The following is a 16,841-nucleotide window of genomic DNA, read 5'->3' as shown; positions in this document are numbered from 1 at the left end:
AGCCCCCAGGTCGATTAGGACGAGCCAAATGAAAGGCACGAACTAGTTCGGCAGCATGAACATCAGAGGCAAAAACCCAGGAATTATCTTCCTGACCATAACCCTTCCACTTGACCAAGTACTGGAGTTTCCGTCTCGAAATACAAGAATCCAAAATCTTCTCCACCACATACTCCAACTCCCCCTCGACCAACACCGGGGCAGGAGGATCAACGAAGGGAACCATAGGCGCCACGTATCTCCGCAACAACGACCTATGGAACACATTATGGATGGCAAAAGAAGCTGGAAGGGCCAAACGAAATGACACAGGATTGAGAACTTCAGAAATCTTATACGGACCAATGAAACGAGGCTTAAACTTAGGAGAGGAAACCTTCATAGGAACATAACGAGACGACAACCAAACCAAATCCCCAACACGAAGTCGGGGACCAACACAGCGCAGGCGGTTAGCGAAACATTGAGCCTTCTCCTGGGACAATGTCAAATTGTCCACCACATGAGTCCAAATCTGCTGCAACCTGTCCACCACAGTATCCACACCCGGACAGTCCGAAGGCTCAACCTGCCCTGAAGAGAAACGAGGATGAAAACCAGAATTGCAGAAAAACGGCGAAACCAAAGTAGCCAGGCTGGCCCGATTATTAAGGGCGAACTCGGCCAAAGGCAAGAAGGACACCCAATCATCCTGATCAGCAGAAACAAAGCATCTCAGATATGTTTCCAAAGTCTGATTAGTTCGTTCGGTTTGGCCATTTGTCTGAGGATGGAAAGCCGAAGAAAAAGACAAATCAATGCCCATCTTAGCACAAAAGGACCGCCAAAACCTCGAAACAAACTGGGAACCTCTGTCCGAGACGATGTTCTCCGGAATGCCATGCAAACGAACCACATGCTGGAAAAACAATGGGATCAAATCAGAGGAAGAAGGCAATTTAGACAAGGGTACCAAATGGACCATCTTAGAAAAGCGATCACATACCACCCAAATGACCAACATCCTCTGAGAGACAGGGAGATCTGAAATAAAATCCATGGAAATATGCGTCCAGGGCCTCTTCGGGACTGGCAAGGGCAAAAGCAACCCACTGGCACGAGAATAGCAGGGCTTAGCCCGAGCACAAGTCCCACAGGACTGCACAAAAGAACGCACATCCCGTGACAAAGAAGGCCACCAAAAGGATCTAGCCACCAAATCTCTGGTACCAAAGATTCCAGGATGACCAGCCAACACCGAACAATGAACCTCAGAGATAACTTTACTAGTCCATCTATCAGGGACAAACAGTTTCTCCGCTGGACAACGGTCAGGTCTATCAGCCTGAAACTTCTGCAGCACCCGCCGCAAATCAGGGGAGATGGCAGACAAAATTACCCCCTCTTTGAGAATACCCGCCGGCTCAGGAACACCCGGAGAGTCAGGCACAAAACTCCTTGAAAGGGCATCAGCATTCACATTCTTAGAGCCCGGAAGGTACGAAACCGCAAAATCAAAACGGGAGAAAAACAGCGACCATCGAGCCTGTCTAGGATTCAACCGTTTGGCAGACTCGAGATAAGTCAAATTCTTGTGATCTGTCAAAACCACCATGCGATGCTTGGCTCCTTCAAGCCAATGTCGCCACTCCTCGAATGCCCACTTCATGGCCAACAACTCTCGATTGCCAACATCATAATTGCGCTCAGCAGACGAGAACTTTCTAGAAAAGAAGGCACATGGTTTCATCACCGAGCCATCAGAACTTCTTTGCGACAAAACAGCCCCTGCTCCAATCTCAGAAGCATCAACCTCGACCTGAAACGGGAGCGAAACATCTGGCTGACACAACACAGGGGCAGAAAAAAAACGACGCTTCAACTCCTGAAAAGCCTCTACAGCCGCAGAGGACCAATTGACCACATCAGCACCTTTCTTGGTCAAATCAGTCAACGGTTTAGCAACACTAGAAAAATTAGCGATGAAGCGACGGTAAAAATTAGCAAAGCCCAGGAACTTCTGCAGGCTCTTCACAGATGTCGGCTGAGTCCAATCATAAATGGCCTGAACTTTAACAGGGTCCATCTCGATAGTAGAAGAGGAAAAAATGAAACCCAAAAATGAAACCTTCTGAACTCCAAAGAGACACTTTGACCCCTTCACAAACAAGGAATTCGCACGAAGGACCTGGAACACCATTCTGACCTGCTTTACATGAGACTCCCAATCATCCAAAAAGACCAAAATATCATCCAAATACACAATCATGAATCTATATAGGTACTCTCGGAAGATGTCATGCATAAAGGACTGAAATACAGATGGAGCATTAGAAAGCCCGAATGGCATAACCAGGTACTCAAAATGGTCCTCGGGCGTATTAAATGCTGTTTTCCATTCATCGCCCTGTTTAATACGCACAAGATTATACGCCCCTCGAAGATCTATCTTGGTGAACCAACTAGCCCCCTTAATCCGAGCAAACAAATCAGACAGCAGCGGCAAAGGGTACTGAAATTTGACTGTGATCTTATTAAGAAGGCGGTAATCAATACAAGGTCTCAAAGAACCATCCTTCTTGGCCACAAAAAAGAACCCTGCTCCCAACGGTGATGACGACTGGCGAATATGACCTTTCTCCAAGGATTGCTTTATATAACTCCGCATAGCGGCGTGCTCTGGCACAGATAAATTGAACAGTCGGCCCTTAGGAAACTTACTACCAGGAATCAAATTAATAGCACAATCGCAATCCCTATGGAGAGGTAGGGCACTGGTTTTTTGCTCATCAATTACATCCCGGTAATCCGACAAAAATTCAGGGACTTCAGAAGGAGCGGAAGGCGAAATTGAAAACAATGGAACATCACCATGTACCCCTTGACAACCCCAGCTGGACACAAATATAGATTTCCAATCCAAAACTGGATTATGGACCTGTAGCCATGGCAACCCCAAAACGACCACATCATGCAGATTATGCAACACCAAAAAGCGAATATCCTCCTGATGTGCAGGAGCCATGCACATGGTCAATTGAGTCCAGTACTGAGGCTTATTCTTGGCCAAAGGCGTAGCATCAATTCCTCTCAATGGAATAGGATACTGCAAGGGCTCCAAGAAAAAACCACAGCGCCTGGCAAACTCCAAGTCCATCAAATTCAGGGCAGCGCCTGAATCCACAAATGCCATAACAGAATAGGATGACAAAGAGCAAATCAGAGTAACGGACAATAGAAATTTAGACTGTACCGTACCAATGGTGGCAGACCTAGCAAACTGCTTAGTGCGCTTAGGACAATCGGAGATAGCATGAGTGGAATCACCACAGTAAAAACACAGCCCATTCCGACGTCTGTGTTCTTGCCGTTCAGCTCTGGTCAAAGTCCTATCACATTGCATAGGCTCAGGCCTATGCTCAGAGAATACCGCCAAAAGGTGCACAGCTTTGCGCTCCCGCAAGCGCCGATCGATCTGAATGGCCAAGGACATAGACTCATTCAGACCAGCAGGCGTGGGAAATCCCACCATGACATCTTTAAGGGTTTCAGAAAGACCCTTTCTGAAAATTGCCGCCAGGGCACACTCATTCCACTGAGTAAGCACAGACCACTTTCTAAACTTCTGACAATATACCTCCGCCTCATCCTGACCCTGACGCAAAGCTAGCAAGATTTTTTCTGCCTGATCCACTGAATTTGGTTCATCATAAAGCAATCCAAGCGCCAGAAAAAAACGCATCTACATCACGCAATGCAGGATCTCCTGGCGCAAGGGAAAATGCCCAGTCTTGAGGGTCACCACGCAACAAAGAAATAATGATCTTTACTTGTTGAACGGGGTCACCAGAGGAGCGGGGTTTCAAAGCAAGAAACAGTTTACAATTATTTTTGAAATTCAGGAACCTAGATCTATCCCCAGAAAACAAATCAGGAATAGGAATTCTAGGCTCTAACATCGGATTCTGAACCACAAAATCTTGAATGTTTTGTATCCTTGCAGTGAGATGATCCACACAAGAGGACAGACCTTGAATGTCCATATCTACACCTGTGTCCTGAACCACCCAGAGGTTATGGGGAAAAGAAAGACAAAACACGCTGCAGAGAAAAAAAAATGGTCTCAGAACTTCTCTTATCCCTCTATTGAGATGCATTAATACTTTGGGCCAGCTGTACTGTTATGGACCTGGTGGTTAGGAGCACCCGAAAAGACCTGATGGTTAAACTACCAAAGGACAAGGAAGACCCCCACATATATTGACTGTGAGTTAAGATGAAACACAGAAAACACAGAAATGAAACAGGTTTCAGCAAAGGGAGGCCAGACTTACTAAACAGACTGAGGATAGGAAAGGTATCTTTGCGGTCAGCACAAAAAACTACAAAAAGACCACGCAGAGTGTGCAAAAAGACCTCCGCACCGACTCACGGTGCGGAGGTGCCACTCTGCATCCCAGAGCTTCCAGCTAGCACGGCAAAATCATAATAGCAAGCTGGACAAGAAAACAATGAACAAATAATAAACTAGCAGGGACTTAGCTTCTGCTGGAGTAGACAGGTCACCAGAAAGATCCAAGACCGAACTGAACCAGTACAAGAACATTGACAGCTGGCATGGAGTAATGATCTGAGTGGAGTTAAATAGAGCAGCCAGCCAAAGAATAAACTGAGACACCTGTGGAAGGAACCTCAGAAGCAGCAGCTCCACTCACAGCCACCAGAGGGAGTCCATGGACAGAACTCGCCGAAGTACCATTCATGACCACAGGAGGGAGTTCGATAACAGAATTCACAACAGAGTGCTGTTTGACTTTTTTATTGCAAAATTGGCTGGAATTGAGATCGGACACCATGTCGCTCTTGGAGAGCCCCTGATGTGCCTAAACAATGTAAACCACCCACAAGTGACCCCATTTTAGAAACTAGACCGCCCAAGGAACTTATCTAGATGTGTGGTGAGAAATTTGAACCCGCAGGTGTTTCACTAATGTTTATAACCCCTGGGAGTGAAAATAAAAATATCATATTTTTTCCACAAACATGATCATTTAATCTCCAATTTTTTATTTTGCCAAGGGTAGCAGGAGAAATTGGACCCCAAAAGTTGTTGTGCAATTTTTCCTGAATACGCTGATACCCCACATGTGGGGTAAACCACTGTTTGGGCGCATGGCAGAGCTCGGAAGGGAAGGAGCGCTGTTTGACTTTTTCAATGCAAAATTGGCTGGAATTCACATCAGACACGATGTCAAGTTTGGAGAGCACCTGATGTGCCTAAACAGTGGAAACCCCCCACAAGTGACCCCATTTTGGAAACTACACCCCCAAAGAAGCTTATCTAGATGTGTGGTGAGAACTTTAAACCCCCAGGTGTTTCACTAAAGTTTATAGAGCCCGGGTGTGAAAATAAAAAAATCATATTTTTTCCACAAACATAATATTTAGTTCCCAATTTTTTATTTTCCCAAGGGTAGCAGGAGAAGTTAGACCCCTAAAGTTGTTGTCCAATTTGTCCTGAGTATGCTGATACTACTGGGAGAAAACTACTATATGGGCACACGTCGGTGCTTGGAAGGGAAGTAGTGACGTTTTGGAATGTAGACTTTGATGAAATGGTCTGCAGGCATCATGTCGCGTTTGGAGAGCCTCTGATGTGCCTAAACAGTGGAAACCCCCCAATTCTAACTCCATCCCTAACCCCAACACACCCCTAACCCTAATCCCAACCCTAACCCTAATCCCAACCCTAACCATAACCATAACCACAAACCTAACCCTAACACACCCCTAACCCTAATCCCAACCCTAACCCTAATCCTAACCATAACCGTAATCCTAACTTTAGCCCCCACCCTAACCCTAATGGGAAAATGGAAATAAATATATTTTTTTATTTTATCATTATTTTTCCCTAACTAAGGAGGTGATAAAGGGGGGTTGGATTTACTATTTATAGCGGGTTTTTATGTTTGGCAGCTATCACACACTAAAAGACACTATTTTTTGCATCACCATATTTTGATAGCAATAATTTTTCCAGATTTTGGTCCACAGTGTCATGTGAGGTCTCATTTTTTGCGGGACGAGTTGACGTTTTTATTGGTACCATTTTTGGGTACATGACATTTTTTGATCACTTTTTATTCCAATTTTTGTGAGGCAAAATGAAGAAAAACCAGAAATTCATTAATTTCTTTTGAGGGAGGCGTTTATACCGTTCTGCGTGTGGTAAAATTGATAAAACAGTTTTATTCTTCGGGTCAGTATGATGACATCGATACCTCATTTATATCTTATTTTATGTTTTGGCGCTTTTATACAATACAAACTATTTTACATAAAAAATAAATAGTTTTGCATCACTTTATTCTGACAGCTATAACTTTTTTATTTTTCTGGTGATGGAGCTATATGGCAGCTTGGTTTTTGCAGGACAAGATGATGTTTTCAGAGGTATCATGTTTATTTATATCTGTCTTTTCGATCGCGTGTTAGGCTACGTTCACATTTGTGCTGTGCGGTGCTGTGTCGGCGACGCAACGCACAACGCATGCAAAAATGCATGCAAAACGCAGCTTTTTGTGACGCATGCGTTCATTTTTTCATGATTTTTGGCGCAGAAAAAACTGAATCATGCAGTGTTTTCTGTTGCGCCAAAAAGACGCATGCATCACAAAACGCAAGACAACGCATGTCTATGCGCCCCCATGTTAATTATAGGGGCGCATGGCGCATGCATCGCCGCGGCTGTGCCCGATGCAGCCCCGCACAACGCTAATGTGAACGTAGCCTTATTCCACTTTTTGTTCAGTGGTATGATGATAAATATGATGATATTTATGGTGTTTGCTAAAGGGGTTAACTAGTGGGACAGTTTTATAGGGCAGGCCGTTACGGATGTGTGGATACCAAATATGTGTAATTTTACTGTTTTTTTCACTCAGATATATTTTTATGGATAGAATAAATATTTATTTATTATTATTTTTATTATTTTGTAAAATATTTTTAAAAAATGATTTCAATTTTTTTTAAATCATACTTTTTTTTCAACTTTGTCCCACTATGTGACACTCATTTTCTACAGGCTGATCACTTCTATAGCATGGCAGCTTCTGTGCACTAACCTTAGAGACTTCCTGACATGCACTGTGCATGATAGGAAGTCTCTCAGCTCTGGAGACCCGGATGTTGTCATGATGACAACGTGTCCCCATGGTAGCGATTGGGATCTCAGATCCAAAGGCAGAGGCTGTCAGCCCCTATGCTTTATTGCAGTGTTTGACCGCAGTGTTCTGGGGGTTAAAGTGCCTGGCACTTAATGCTGGGTGTCAGCTGTGAGAATCAGCTGACACCCGGCCCTGATTGGCCGCACACCCCCCGTGTGCACAGCCGATCGATAATGACGTACTGTTCCGTCCATGGGGATTTAGTTCCAGGTCACATGGACGGAATAGCACGTCGGATGGCAGAAATGGGTTAATAACAAGTTAATTGCAAAGTTGTTAGTAGTTTACAAGTACTGTGCAATTTCACCAATATAAGAATGTGGAATAACCAGTATATTACTCATTTATAGAGCGCCTTTAATTCCATAGTGCTTTACAGACATCATCATCACTGTCCTCACTGGAACTCATAAGCTAAACTGCCTATCAGTATTTCTTTGGAGTGTGGGAGGAACTGGAGGAAAGACACACAAACAAGGGGAAACATACAAACTCCTTGCAGACATTGTCCTTGGTGGGATTTGACCCCAGGGATGCAAAGCAAGAGTGCTAACAATTAAGGCACCATATACAAATATAATACATAACACATATATTAAACTATATAACAGAGGTACATTGCACATATGTATATGAACATACCATACACATTCCACACTTATACATACACTTTACACACACACATACCAGGGTTTTCTATTACATTGAGAATGTAGCTTCATAGGCATAGAGTGGTATAATAATAATCAGGGCAGACATTAGGTCCAGGCAGACCAAGCAGCTGCCTAGGGCCCCTGCTCCTCCAGGGGCCCTCAGCCATTGGTGTGACGCTGTGGGGTCCCTGATGCAGTTGAAAGCAGTGATGTAGGAGAGAGCGTCATGTGATGCTCCCTCTCCCATCTCTTCCCCTCTGCCTCAGCATGTGTCAGGAGTGGAGCTGATGAGATGCTGAGAAGCTCTTCAGAAGCCAGAGCAACGGGGAATGAGGAGGAGAGGTAAGTATTGTGTGTGTATGCATTATAGTGTGTGTGTCTGCACTATACAGGCTACATTATACAGTATTGTGTGTGATTGCATTATACTGTGTGTGGGGGTTGCTTTATACAGTGTGTGGGGGGGGCTGTAGTATACTCTTTGTGTGTGGGGCTGCATTAAATTCTGAGGGGTCTGCATTATACTCTATGAGGGGGCTGCAGTATACTCTGAGGTGGCTGCATTATACTGTGAGGGGGGCTGCATTATATTCTGAGGAGGCTGCAGCATACTCTGAGGGGGCTGCAGTATACTCTTAGGGGCCTGCAATATACTCTGAAGGGGGCTGCAGTATACTCTGAGGGGGTGCATTATACTGTGAGGGGGCTGCATTATGCTCTATGAGGGGGCTACATTATACTGTGTGTGGTGCTGCATTATACTCTGAGGGGGGCTGCATTATACTCTATGAGGGGGCTGCAGTAATAGTATACTCAAAGGGGCTGTATTATACTCTATTAAGGACCATGGTCAGTGCATTGTACCATATGTACTATTTGGGACCTACATTATACTGTATTGAGGACTATCTCTCGTCATCATTTTTCCTCTGCCGGTGCAAAGAGGCTGGTAATTAGTGTTAGAAGTTTTCATTTAATGAGAAGCCTCTGCTCTTAGGCAGGACGGTAGGCAGAGTCTTATTTTCATGCTCTAGGCCAGAGAAACCAAGGAAAGGCCTGCCCACACATTTTCCTCATAATACAGACAATTCATCAACCACTCATATGTACACAGGCCCATCCAGAGACCCTGCTACAGCAGCACAGAGTATGTCAGCGACTCACCACAGCAGCACAGAGTATGTCAGTGACCCCAATACGGCATCTCTCTCCCTGTCTGTCTCTCTGTCTACCTCTCTTTTTCTCTCTCTCTGCCTGTGTATCTGTCTGCCAGTCTCACACTCTCTGACTGTCTTTCTGTCTGTTTGTCTCTCTCTTGCTCTCTGTCTCTCCATCTGTGTGTATCTCTCTGTCTCTCCATCTGTCTGTGTCTCTCTCTATGTCTCTCTCTCTCTCTTTGCCTTAGACATGGGTCACTGACATAATCTGTGCTGCTGTGGTAGAGTCGTCAAGCGAAAAAAAAAAAAAAAAAAGGGGTCAGCCTAACTAATAAAATTAACATGTTAATTTAACGTCATAGTGAATGAATGTGGTCAACAAATTAAATTAAGACCTATTACGGAATTACTATTTTTGCTAATCCCAGCTCTTAAAAAAATAGAATACAAATTTATAAAAAAAAAAGTCCAATAATCCCCCCAAAATAGTTTAGCCTAATATCAATATACTTTACTAATATAATTTGTATTTCCAAAAGTTTCCCAATTCTCCACTTCCAGTTTGTGTTCAGCAAATGAGAGGATTTGCTCTGTCGGCACTCCGGTTTGTGAAAGGAGCTGGCTCACTGCCTCATTTCAATGGCCAAGTCAATTTCTCGGTCTTATGATGACAGAAAAAGAACCAGTAAGCCAATCTCCTGCAAATATACCTCTGACGATATCCCAACAAAAAAAACGCTCCTGTGTGGAGAACTAAGCGGGACTGCAGGTTCCAGTACTGATAGTTGAAGATTTTGGCACCTTTGGAAATAAATATATTAGTAATTTGTGGGTCTTTACAACATGAGCTCAATTACATGTACAGTGTTTTGTTATGAAGTGGAAACCCCTTTAAATGTAAATATATCTAGTTATATACTGGCAAGATTGGGATGTAACACTGATTCAGGCTAAAAACTAATCCACCTAGCGTCCTCTCCCCAACCCTAACCTTTGGGCGAATATATTTTCATTGTTGAGAGCGGTAGACACTTGGCAGCGATTTATCTTCTGAAGGAACCAAGAATTCAGTCTCTTTTATGGTCACTTTAACATTTGAGCTCTTAGAAAGTTGGGTGAAAACTCTTGTAGGGATGTAATAGTTTAAAAATTAGTTGTCATCCAGATGTTCCTGAAACTTCTAAGTCAGAGAGCTAAGAAACCAATCCAGTGGACATAAAGAAAGTGAGGAACCTGGGAAAAACTGTAGAAGTGCTTGTGGAGAATTCAGTCACCAGACCTGTTTCCATTTCTGTCTTGATTTGAGTTGATGCAAACATTTTTGCTGTGCAGCCGAAGGATTATGACATCAGTGGGATTTATTTAAGAACGACAAATATATCTGTCTCAAGTGAATTATAAAATATGCCGTGTAACACCGCTATCATAAATTATCTATGTCTCCTGCATTACTAAAGGCTCTTAAAGCCCCACTGGGCCCAGTGCTCACTAAGGTAACTAGCAGATGTCTGATTAGTGACAGCATATGTCCATTTCTAAATCTCTTCCAAAATACGCCGATGCTGCTTTCTGCTGTCTACACTTCGTCAGTTTTTATTAAAATATTAAACTGGTTTACTTGACCTAATGTCAGTCTTATTTTTCAACTTGTGAAATATTATCTTTGCATGGTCAGATATGTAATTCAAAAGGATTGACAGCAGAAAGAGCATCTCAGAAACCCTTAGTTTAATAGGAAACTTGGAACATATTTAAAAAAGGGTGCGAAAATAACAGTTGTAATGTTATGTCTATAACCAAGGTAGCTGATCTCAATTGTAAAAAAAATGACTGAAAATAGAAACATAATTGTTAATCATTACACAATCTTTAGATCTAGGTATATACTTAATGTAAGTTCCGTTCACAAATGTTTATGTATTCATCATATATAAAGGTGATAGTTTATTTGGGGTGCATAGCATTCATATACTCAGAGCACGTCCTTTCTTGAGTGACCACTAGTTGTGTTCATGAATCTACATAAACTGAAATAGCCATATAAAGCAAACATGACCAAGGCACATGATCCCAGTAAACTGCCGCATATTATTTTTAGATCAAGTGTCCATTAGGACTTAGCAGACCCATCATCATATATAGCAATATGAAACCCATCAAAAAGAAATGATGTAACTGGTCAAATATAAAGAAAATCAATGTAAACTTTATTAAATAGCAATTAAAAACACATAACATAACATCAGACCAAAAATGGGAAAGAGGGTGAAACTAGAACACCAAATATACTCTGCGTGATACATAGGTGACTGACACCCCTGGGGCAGACGCTTTCACCCGGACGCCCACCTTACCCTGGTACCCCCAATATAGAGGTAATTACTGCTGACTTTACGGCGCTTATGTTTTGGCCCTTAGGCGGATAGTGCTAGGAGAGCAGGAGATTGTGTTACGCCATTGTGCTTATAGCAGCTACGGCTGGTATCAGTCCATATATTGGATTTAATACATATTCGGATATCTATATATAGCTACCGGGAGTTTGGTGTTCATACCGGGTGTGGGTGTCAGTCACCTATGTATCACGCAGAGTGTATTTGGTGTTCTAGTTTCACCCTCTTTCCCATTTTTGGTCTGATGTTATGTTATGTGTTTTTAATTGCTATTTAATAAAGTTTACATTGATTTTCTTTATATTTGACCAGTTACATCATTTCTTTTTGATGGGTTTCATAAACTGAAATAGTCATATGAAGTTCTAGCTATTAGGATATTCACACCAGATGGACAAATTTCAGAAATCTAGGCTTCTGTTCTTATCATCTAAGTGAGCCCTGTAGAAATCCATGTAAGTGTTGCAGAATGAGCCCCATTCTCATGCATAGAAGCTGACTTTTAGTTATAGACATTTCTGCAACAAATCTGACACTTGTGAATTGGTTTCCTGCACAAAAATGACTATACCGAGATTTTGTTTTGCCAACAGCTCACTGCTTGCTGATGTGTTGCTCACAAAACATCTTTATTTTCAACAGTCCAGTCATGTATTGTCATTTGTCCTGCTGTCCTCTACTATACCATTAGATAATGAAACATTAGACAACCTCAAAACTATGCTTCATCCAAGCGCTTGGAGGGGTACAGGAATTGTACAGGATTCTTTTTTAATTTTCTTCTGTAACTGTGCTCAAATTGGAAAATTTATTTTACACTAGTCATTTATGGCATTGCCAAAAATTAATCTTAGCTCCTCCCCTTTTCTACTTCGAACATCCTCACAACACTCTGATTCTTATGTACTGGCGTCTGGGGTAAAAATTCACTTGGCCTTATTGACATTTCGAAATTATTGGAATATAGTAAGGATTCATTCATACATTAGTATTTTTCATAGTATTTCAACAGTAATGGTAGGCCAAAATCAGGAGTGTCTCCAAAACACAGAACAGGTGTCAAGCTTTCAACTATAGTTTTTCTTTGTAACTTCCAATTCTGATTTTGGCATTCAAACACTGATGCAAATTACTGACCAAATACTGACGTGTGAGTGAGGCATTAGGATAAGCTATCAATATCAGATTGGTGGGGTTCAACACTAGGCACCAGAAGTTTGACGAGGGTGCTGCAATTCATACATTGATCTGCATTGCATTAAAGCAAATAGGAGTACAGTACAATACCCAACAGAGCGGCTACTAAAGAGACAGTATTCAGATATACAGAGCAATGTCAATTGTAGTGTTCTTGTGAGTGACGTGGCCCCTTTAAACAGCCGATCGAGAGTGTGCCAGGAGATGAATCCCTACCAATCTGGCATTGATGGCTTATTCTTCAATAAAATAATTTATTAACATTGTAATTCTAAAAAAAAATGATTTCTCAATATCTCTGATATGAAGATATTCACATAGTTGCTTAATGTTAGAACATTAGTAGTTACTCCACAATAGCAAAGTTAAGGAGGTGGTTGAGGTTGAACTAATATAATTACAAATCTGTAGATAATAAGTAACTGTGTGCTTGAAGATTATTTAGTCTGTGCTTTTGGGGCCACAGCCACAAGCACTAAAAGCTATCTGCTAGAAGTCCAAGTTATTTTAACACTATTTCATGACTTCCTTTATTATATGTGCAGATTTGTGACTTACCCAGGGGTACAAGCTTGTAAGTTGCAGGGCACCCGTCCTGTAATAGGTTGATTCTTTGCATTACAGAATGAAGTATTGACTTGAATCCGCAGATCTTTGTAGCATGCGTCTTTGGTGTTCATGTAACCTGCAATAGGACAAACAACCTGCATCTTATTATTTTCCCACAATTAGACAGATTTTAATTACAAATCTAGGATACTTTTTACCTTTGATGAGCATAGTATCCCTTATAAATATTTTTAAACTTTAACCACTATTTGCTTTATTTTAAAATCCACTACTATTCTCTCTATTCTGCTAATATCTATATCTGGGTTGTTGTTTTTAGTTTTTTTTTAACCTTTTTACTTTGCTTCCTTTGATGTTTCATTTAATGGGAATCTCAAATGGGTTGTCAGAGGAGAAAGGTCCTGGAGTCAATTACACGCAACTTTTATCACCCCCCAAACAGGATGACGTCAGTGGGATTCTTTCACTACCGTCCCATGATAATGTCTGGGGGTCAATCACGATGATGGAGGCAGGGAGAAGTGACTGCAGCTTTTTTCACAGCATCCATGCTACTTCTGCCATCCTTGCCCTACAGCTTATGTTCTCACCACCTATTTCACTGAAATAAGACGTCATCAAGGGCAGTGACAGAAAAAGGTAAGTATCAACAGCTTCATCCAACAGTTTCTATCACCACACCGGAAATGAAGGGCGCCCTATTTTTAGGGCAGTTACAGAAGCTGAGAGTCACTGCTGCTGTCACTTACCCTGCCTCCATCACAGCAACTGATTCCAGACATCACCAAGAGACTGCAGTGAAAGAAGCTGAGGTAAGTGACCACAGCGCCACCCCCAGAAAACATCACTTCAGAAAAGGTGAGTGAAGCTGTGGGGATGTGACAGCATTACCATACTACTGTCACGTCCCATTTGACACTCACCTTGAACAAAATGTCACAGGAAGTGAAGTAATACAAAAAAAATATGGTGATTAGCTGCATAGAGAGAATGGTAGGAATTTTAAAATAAAGTTAATTATAACAGTGGTTAGTGCCTAAAAATAGATATTTATAAAAGGCATTGGAGGTATCAGATTTAAGAAAATATTAGCGAGCTGATTAAAGGCATTCTCTGGTACTGGTAAATTGTTGCTAATGAATAGTTATGACTATGCATTATTTCTACCTATTTTCAAAATCTCTACTTGAGGTAATTCTTATTTACGGTGCTTCCAAAATGTGTATTTGAAATATCTAGAGACTGCAAAAAACAGCAGAAAGAGTTGTTTTTAATAATGCCTGTTGAGAATGCCTGACTTACTGTTGATGCAGTATGCAAATAAATTTGATTTTAGTTTTGTGGGGTAAATCTAGTAAATGCCTATTTATCTGCAGTATTTACACAAGAAAATCCCATGGCAGACCACATGATCAGGGATACTATAAATTCTCCATTAAATGCCACCTACTTATCAGAGCAGGAAGTACGGCGCTGCCTCAAAAGAACAAGAGTAGGCAAATTCCCATGCCCGAATGGTATGCACACCCAAGTACTGCATGAATTAAGTACTGTGATAGAGACCATTATTTTTAATATCCACAGATTGAATAACAACAAGGTCTAGTGCATAACAAATGTGGTGCAAATATTAAAAAAGGGAATAAAATTTAAGCCTAGAAATTATAGGCCAATAAGTTTACTTTCTACTTCGAAGAAATGCTATCCCAAAGAATCTCAGTAATGATAATCTCATGACCCAGAATCAACATGGGTTTATGAGGGATTAGTCCTGTAACTAATCTGATCAGCTTCTATGAGGAGGTAAGTTCCAGAAAAGACAGGGGAAATACAGTGGATGCTGTCTATAGGGACATTTCAAAGGCGTTTGATATGGTGCCATACAAAAGGTTGATTTGTAAAATGATTATTAAAGGTTGGGTCACAGTTAACAGGAGTCAGTAGTGGGTCCTCTTTTTAACATTCATTAATGACCTTGTTGAGGGCATGCAGATTACAATCTCAATATTTGCAAATTATTTTAAACTCTGCAGAGTAATCAACACAGAGGTCAATAACAATGTTACAGACTATTTTATATAAGCTGGAGGCTTGTGCTGAGAAATGGCAAAATACGTTTAATGTAGATAAATATAAGGTTATGCCCTTGGACAGATTAAATAAAATGTACAATTATGCACTAAATTGTAGAACACATGGCAAAACTGTCACTGAAAGACTTGGTCAAATGGGTGAATTGCAAACTCAACAAATCAGTGGCAGGCAGCTGCTGCTAAGGCATATAAAATAATGGGATGTATTAAAAGAGGCATAGATGATTGTGACAAGAACATAGGTTTGCCTACATATAATTCTCCGATACTACCACACCTAGAATACTGAGTACAATTTTGGTCTCTGCTGTATAAGAAAGACATAGCTGAACTTGAGCAGGTGCAGAGAAGAGTGACCAAGGTTATTAAGGGAATGAGTGACCTGCAATACCAAGACAGATTATCACAATTGGGTTTTTTTAGTTAGGAAAAATGAAGGCTTACACGCGATCTTATTACAATGTAGAAATATATAAGAGGACCGTACAGAGAGCACTCTAATGCTCTTTTTACACCTAGAAATCACTAAAAAATTCAATAAATTATCCCTCCATTAGACATATCACTGATATGAGATGTAATTCAACTTTATTAAATCTAAAAACTAGCTGTAGGCACAATTCACCCTCTGAAAGATATTAAGAGATTATTATTATTATTATTATTATTATTAAAAATAAAGATTATTATAATAAAGAGACTGACTAATACAAACATAAACCAACATCTCAACAATATATATAGGGTGAGGTGACAATTCACACTCACTCTCCATCCTATAATCTCTACGCGTTTCGTTGTTCAAGCTATAGACGACTCATCAGGAGAACTTATTATTAGTGTTGAGCGATACCGTCCGATACTTGAAAGTATCGGTATCGGATAGTATCGGCCGATACCCGAAAATATCCGATACCAATACAAGTCAATGGGACATCAAGTATCGGAAGGTATTCTCATGGTTCCCAGGGTCTGAAGGAGAGGAAACTCTCCTTCAGGCCCTGGGATCCATAGGGATGTGTAAAATAAAGAATTAAAATAAAAAATATTGATATGCTCACCTCTCCGGCGGCCCCTGGACACCATGCTGCTAACCGGGAGGCTTCTTTGTTTAAAATGCGTGCCTTTAGGACCTGCGAATGACGTCCCGGCTTCTGATTGGTCGCGTGCCGCCCATGTGACCAGCACGCGACCAATCAGAAGCCGCGACGTCATTCGCAGGTCCTTAATTCCTAGAATTAGGAGTTTTTGTGAATGAGAATGACGTCGCGGCTTCTGATTGGTCGCGTGCCGGTCACATGGGCGGCATATATTGCCCAACCACCTAGCATATTGCACATCCACGTAGTATATTGCCCAGCCACGCAGTATATTGCCCAGCCACATAGTATATTGTCCAGTCACGTACTATATTGCCCAGCAACGTAGTATATTGCCCAGTCACGTAGTATATTGCCCAATGACGTAGTATATTGCCCAGTCACGTAGTATATTGCCCAGTCACAAAGTATATTGCCCAGCAACTTAGTATATTGCCCAGTCACGTAGTATATTGCCCAGTCACGTA

The 16,841-nt window shown here is 41.5% G+C and overlaps 1 protein-coding gene across 1 annotated transcript in view; it reads right to left on the bottom strand.

Annotated features, from left to right (window-relative positions):
- The window catches only part of ADAMTS16 (ADAM metallopeptidase with thrombospondin type 1 motif 16), a 325,150-nt gene that overhangs the window by 34,668 nt on the left and 273,641 nt on the right, over window positions 1-16,841 (bottom strand). Inside the window, exon 18 of the mRNA XM_069730514.1 lies at window positions 13,170-13,296. Coding sequence (XP_069586615.1) covers window positions 13,170-13,296 — 127 coding nt within the window. The remainder of the gene's footprint in view (window positions 1-13,169; window positions 13,297-16,841) is intronic.

Source organism: Ranitomeya imitator, chromosome 6 (genome assembly GCF_032444005.1).
Source record: "Ranitomeya imitator isolate aRanImi1 chromosome 6, aRanImi1.pri, whole genome shotgun sequence".
Lineage (NCBI taxonomy): Eukaryota > Metazoa > Chordata > Amphibia > Anura > Dendrobatidae > Ranitomeya > Ranitomeya imitator.
Note: the sequence above shows the minus strand (reverse complement) of the source record. Positions and strands in the feature narration are given on the sequence as shown.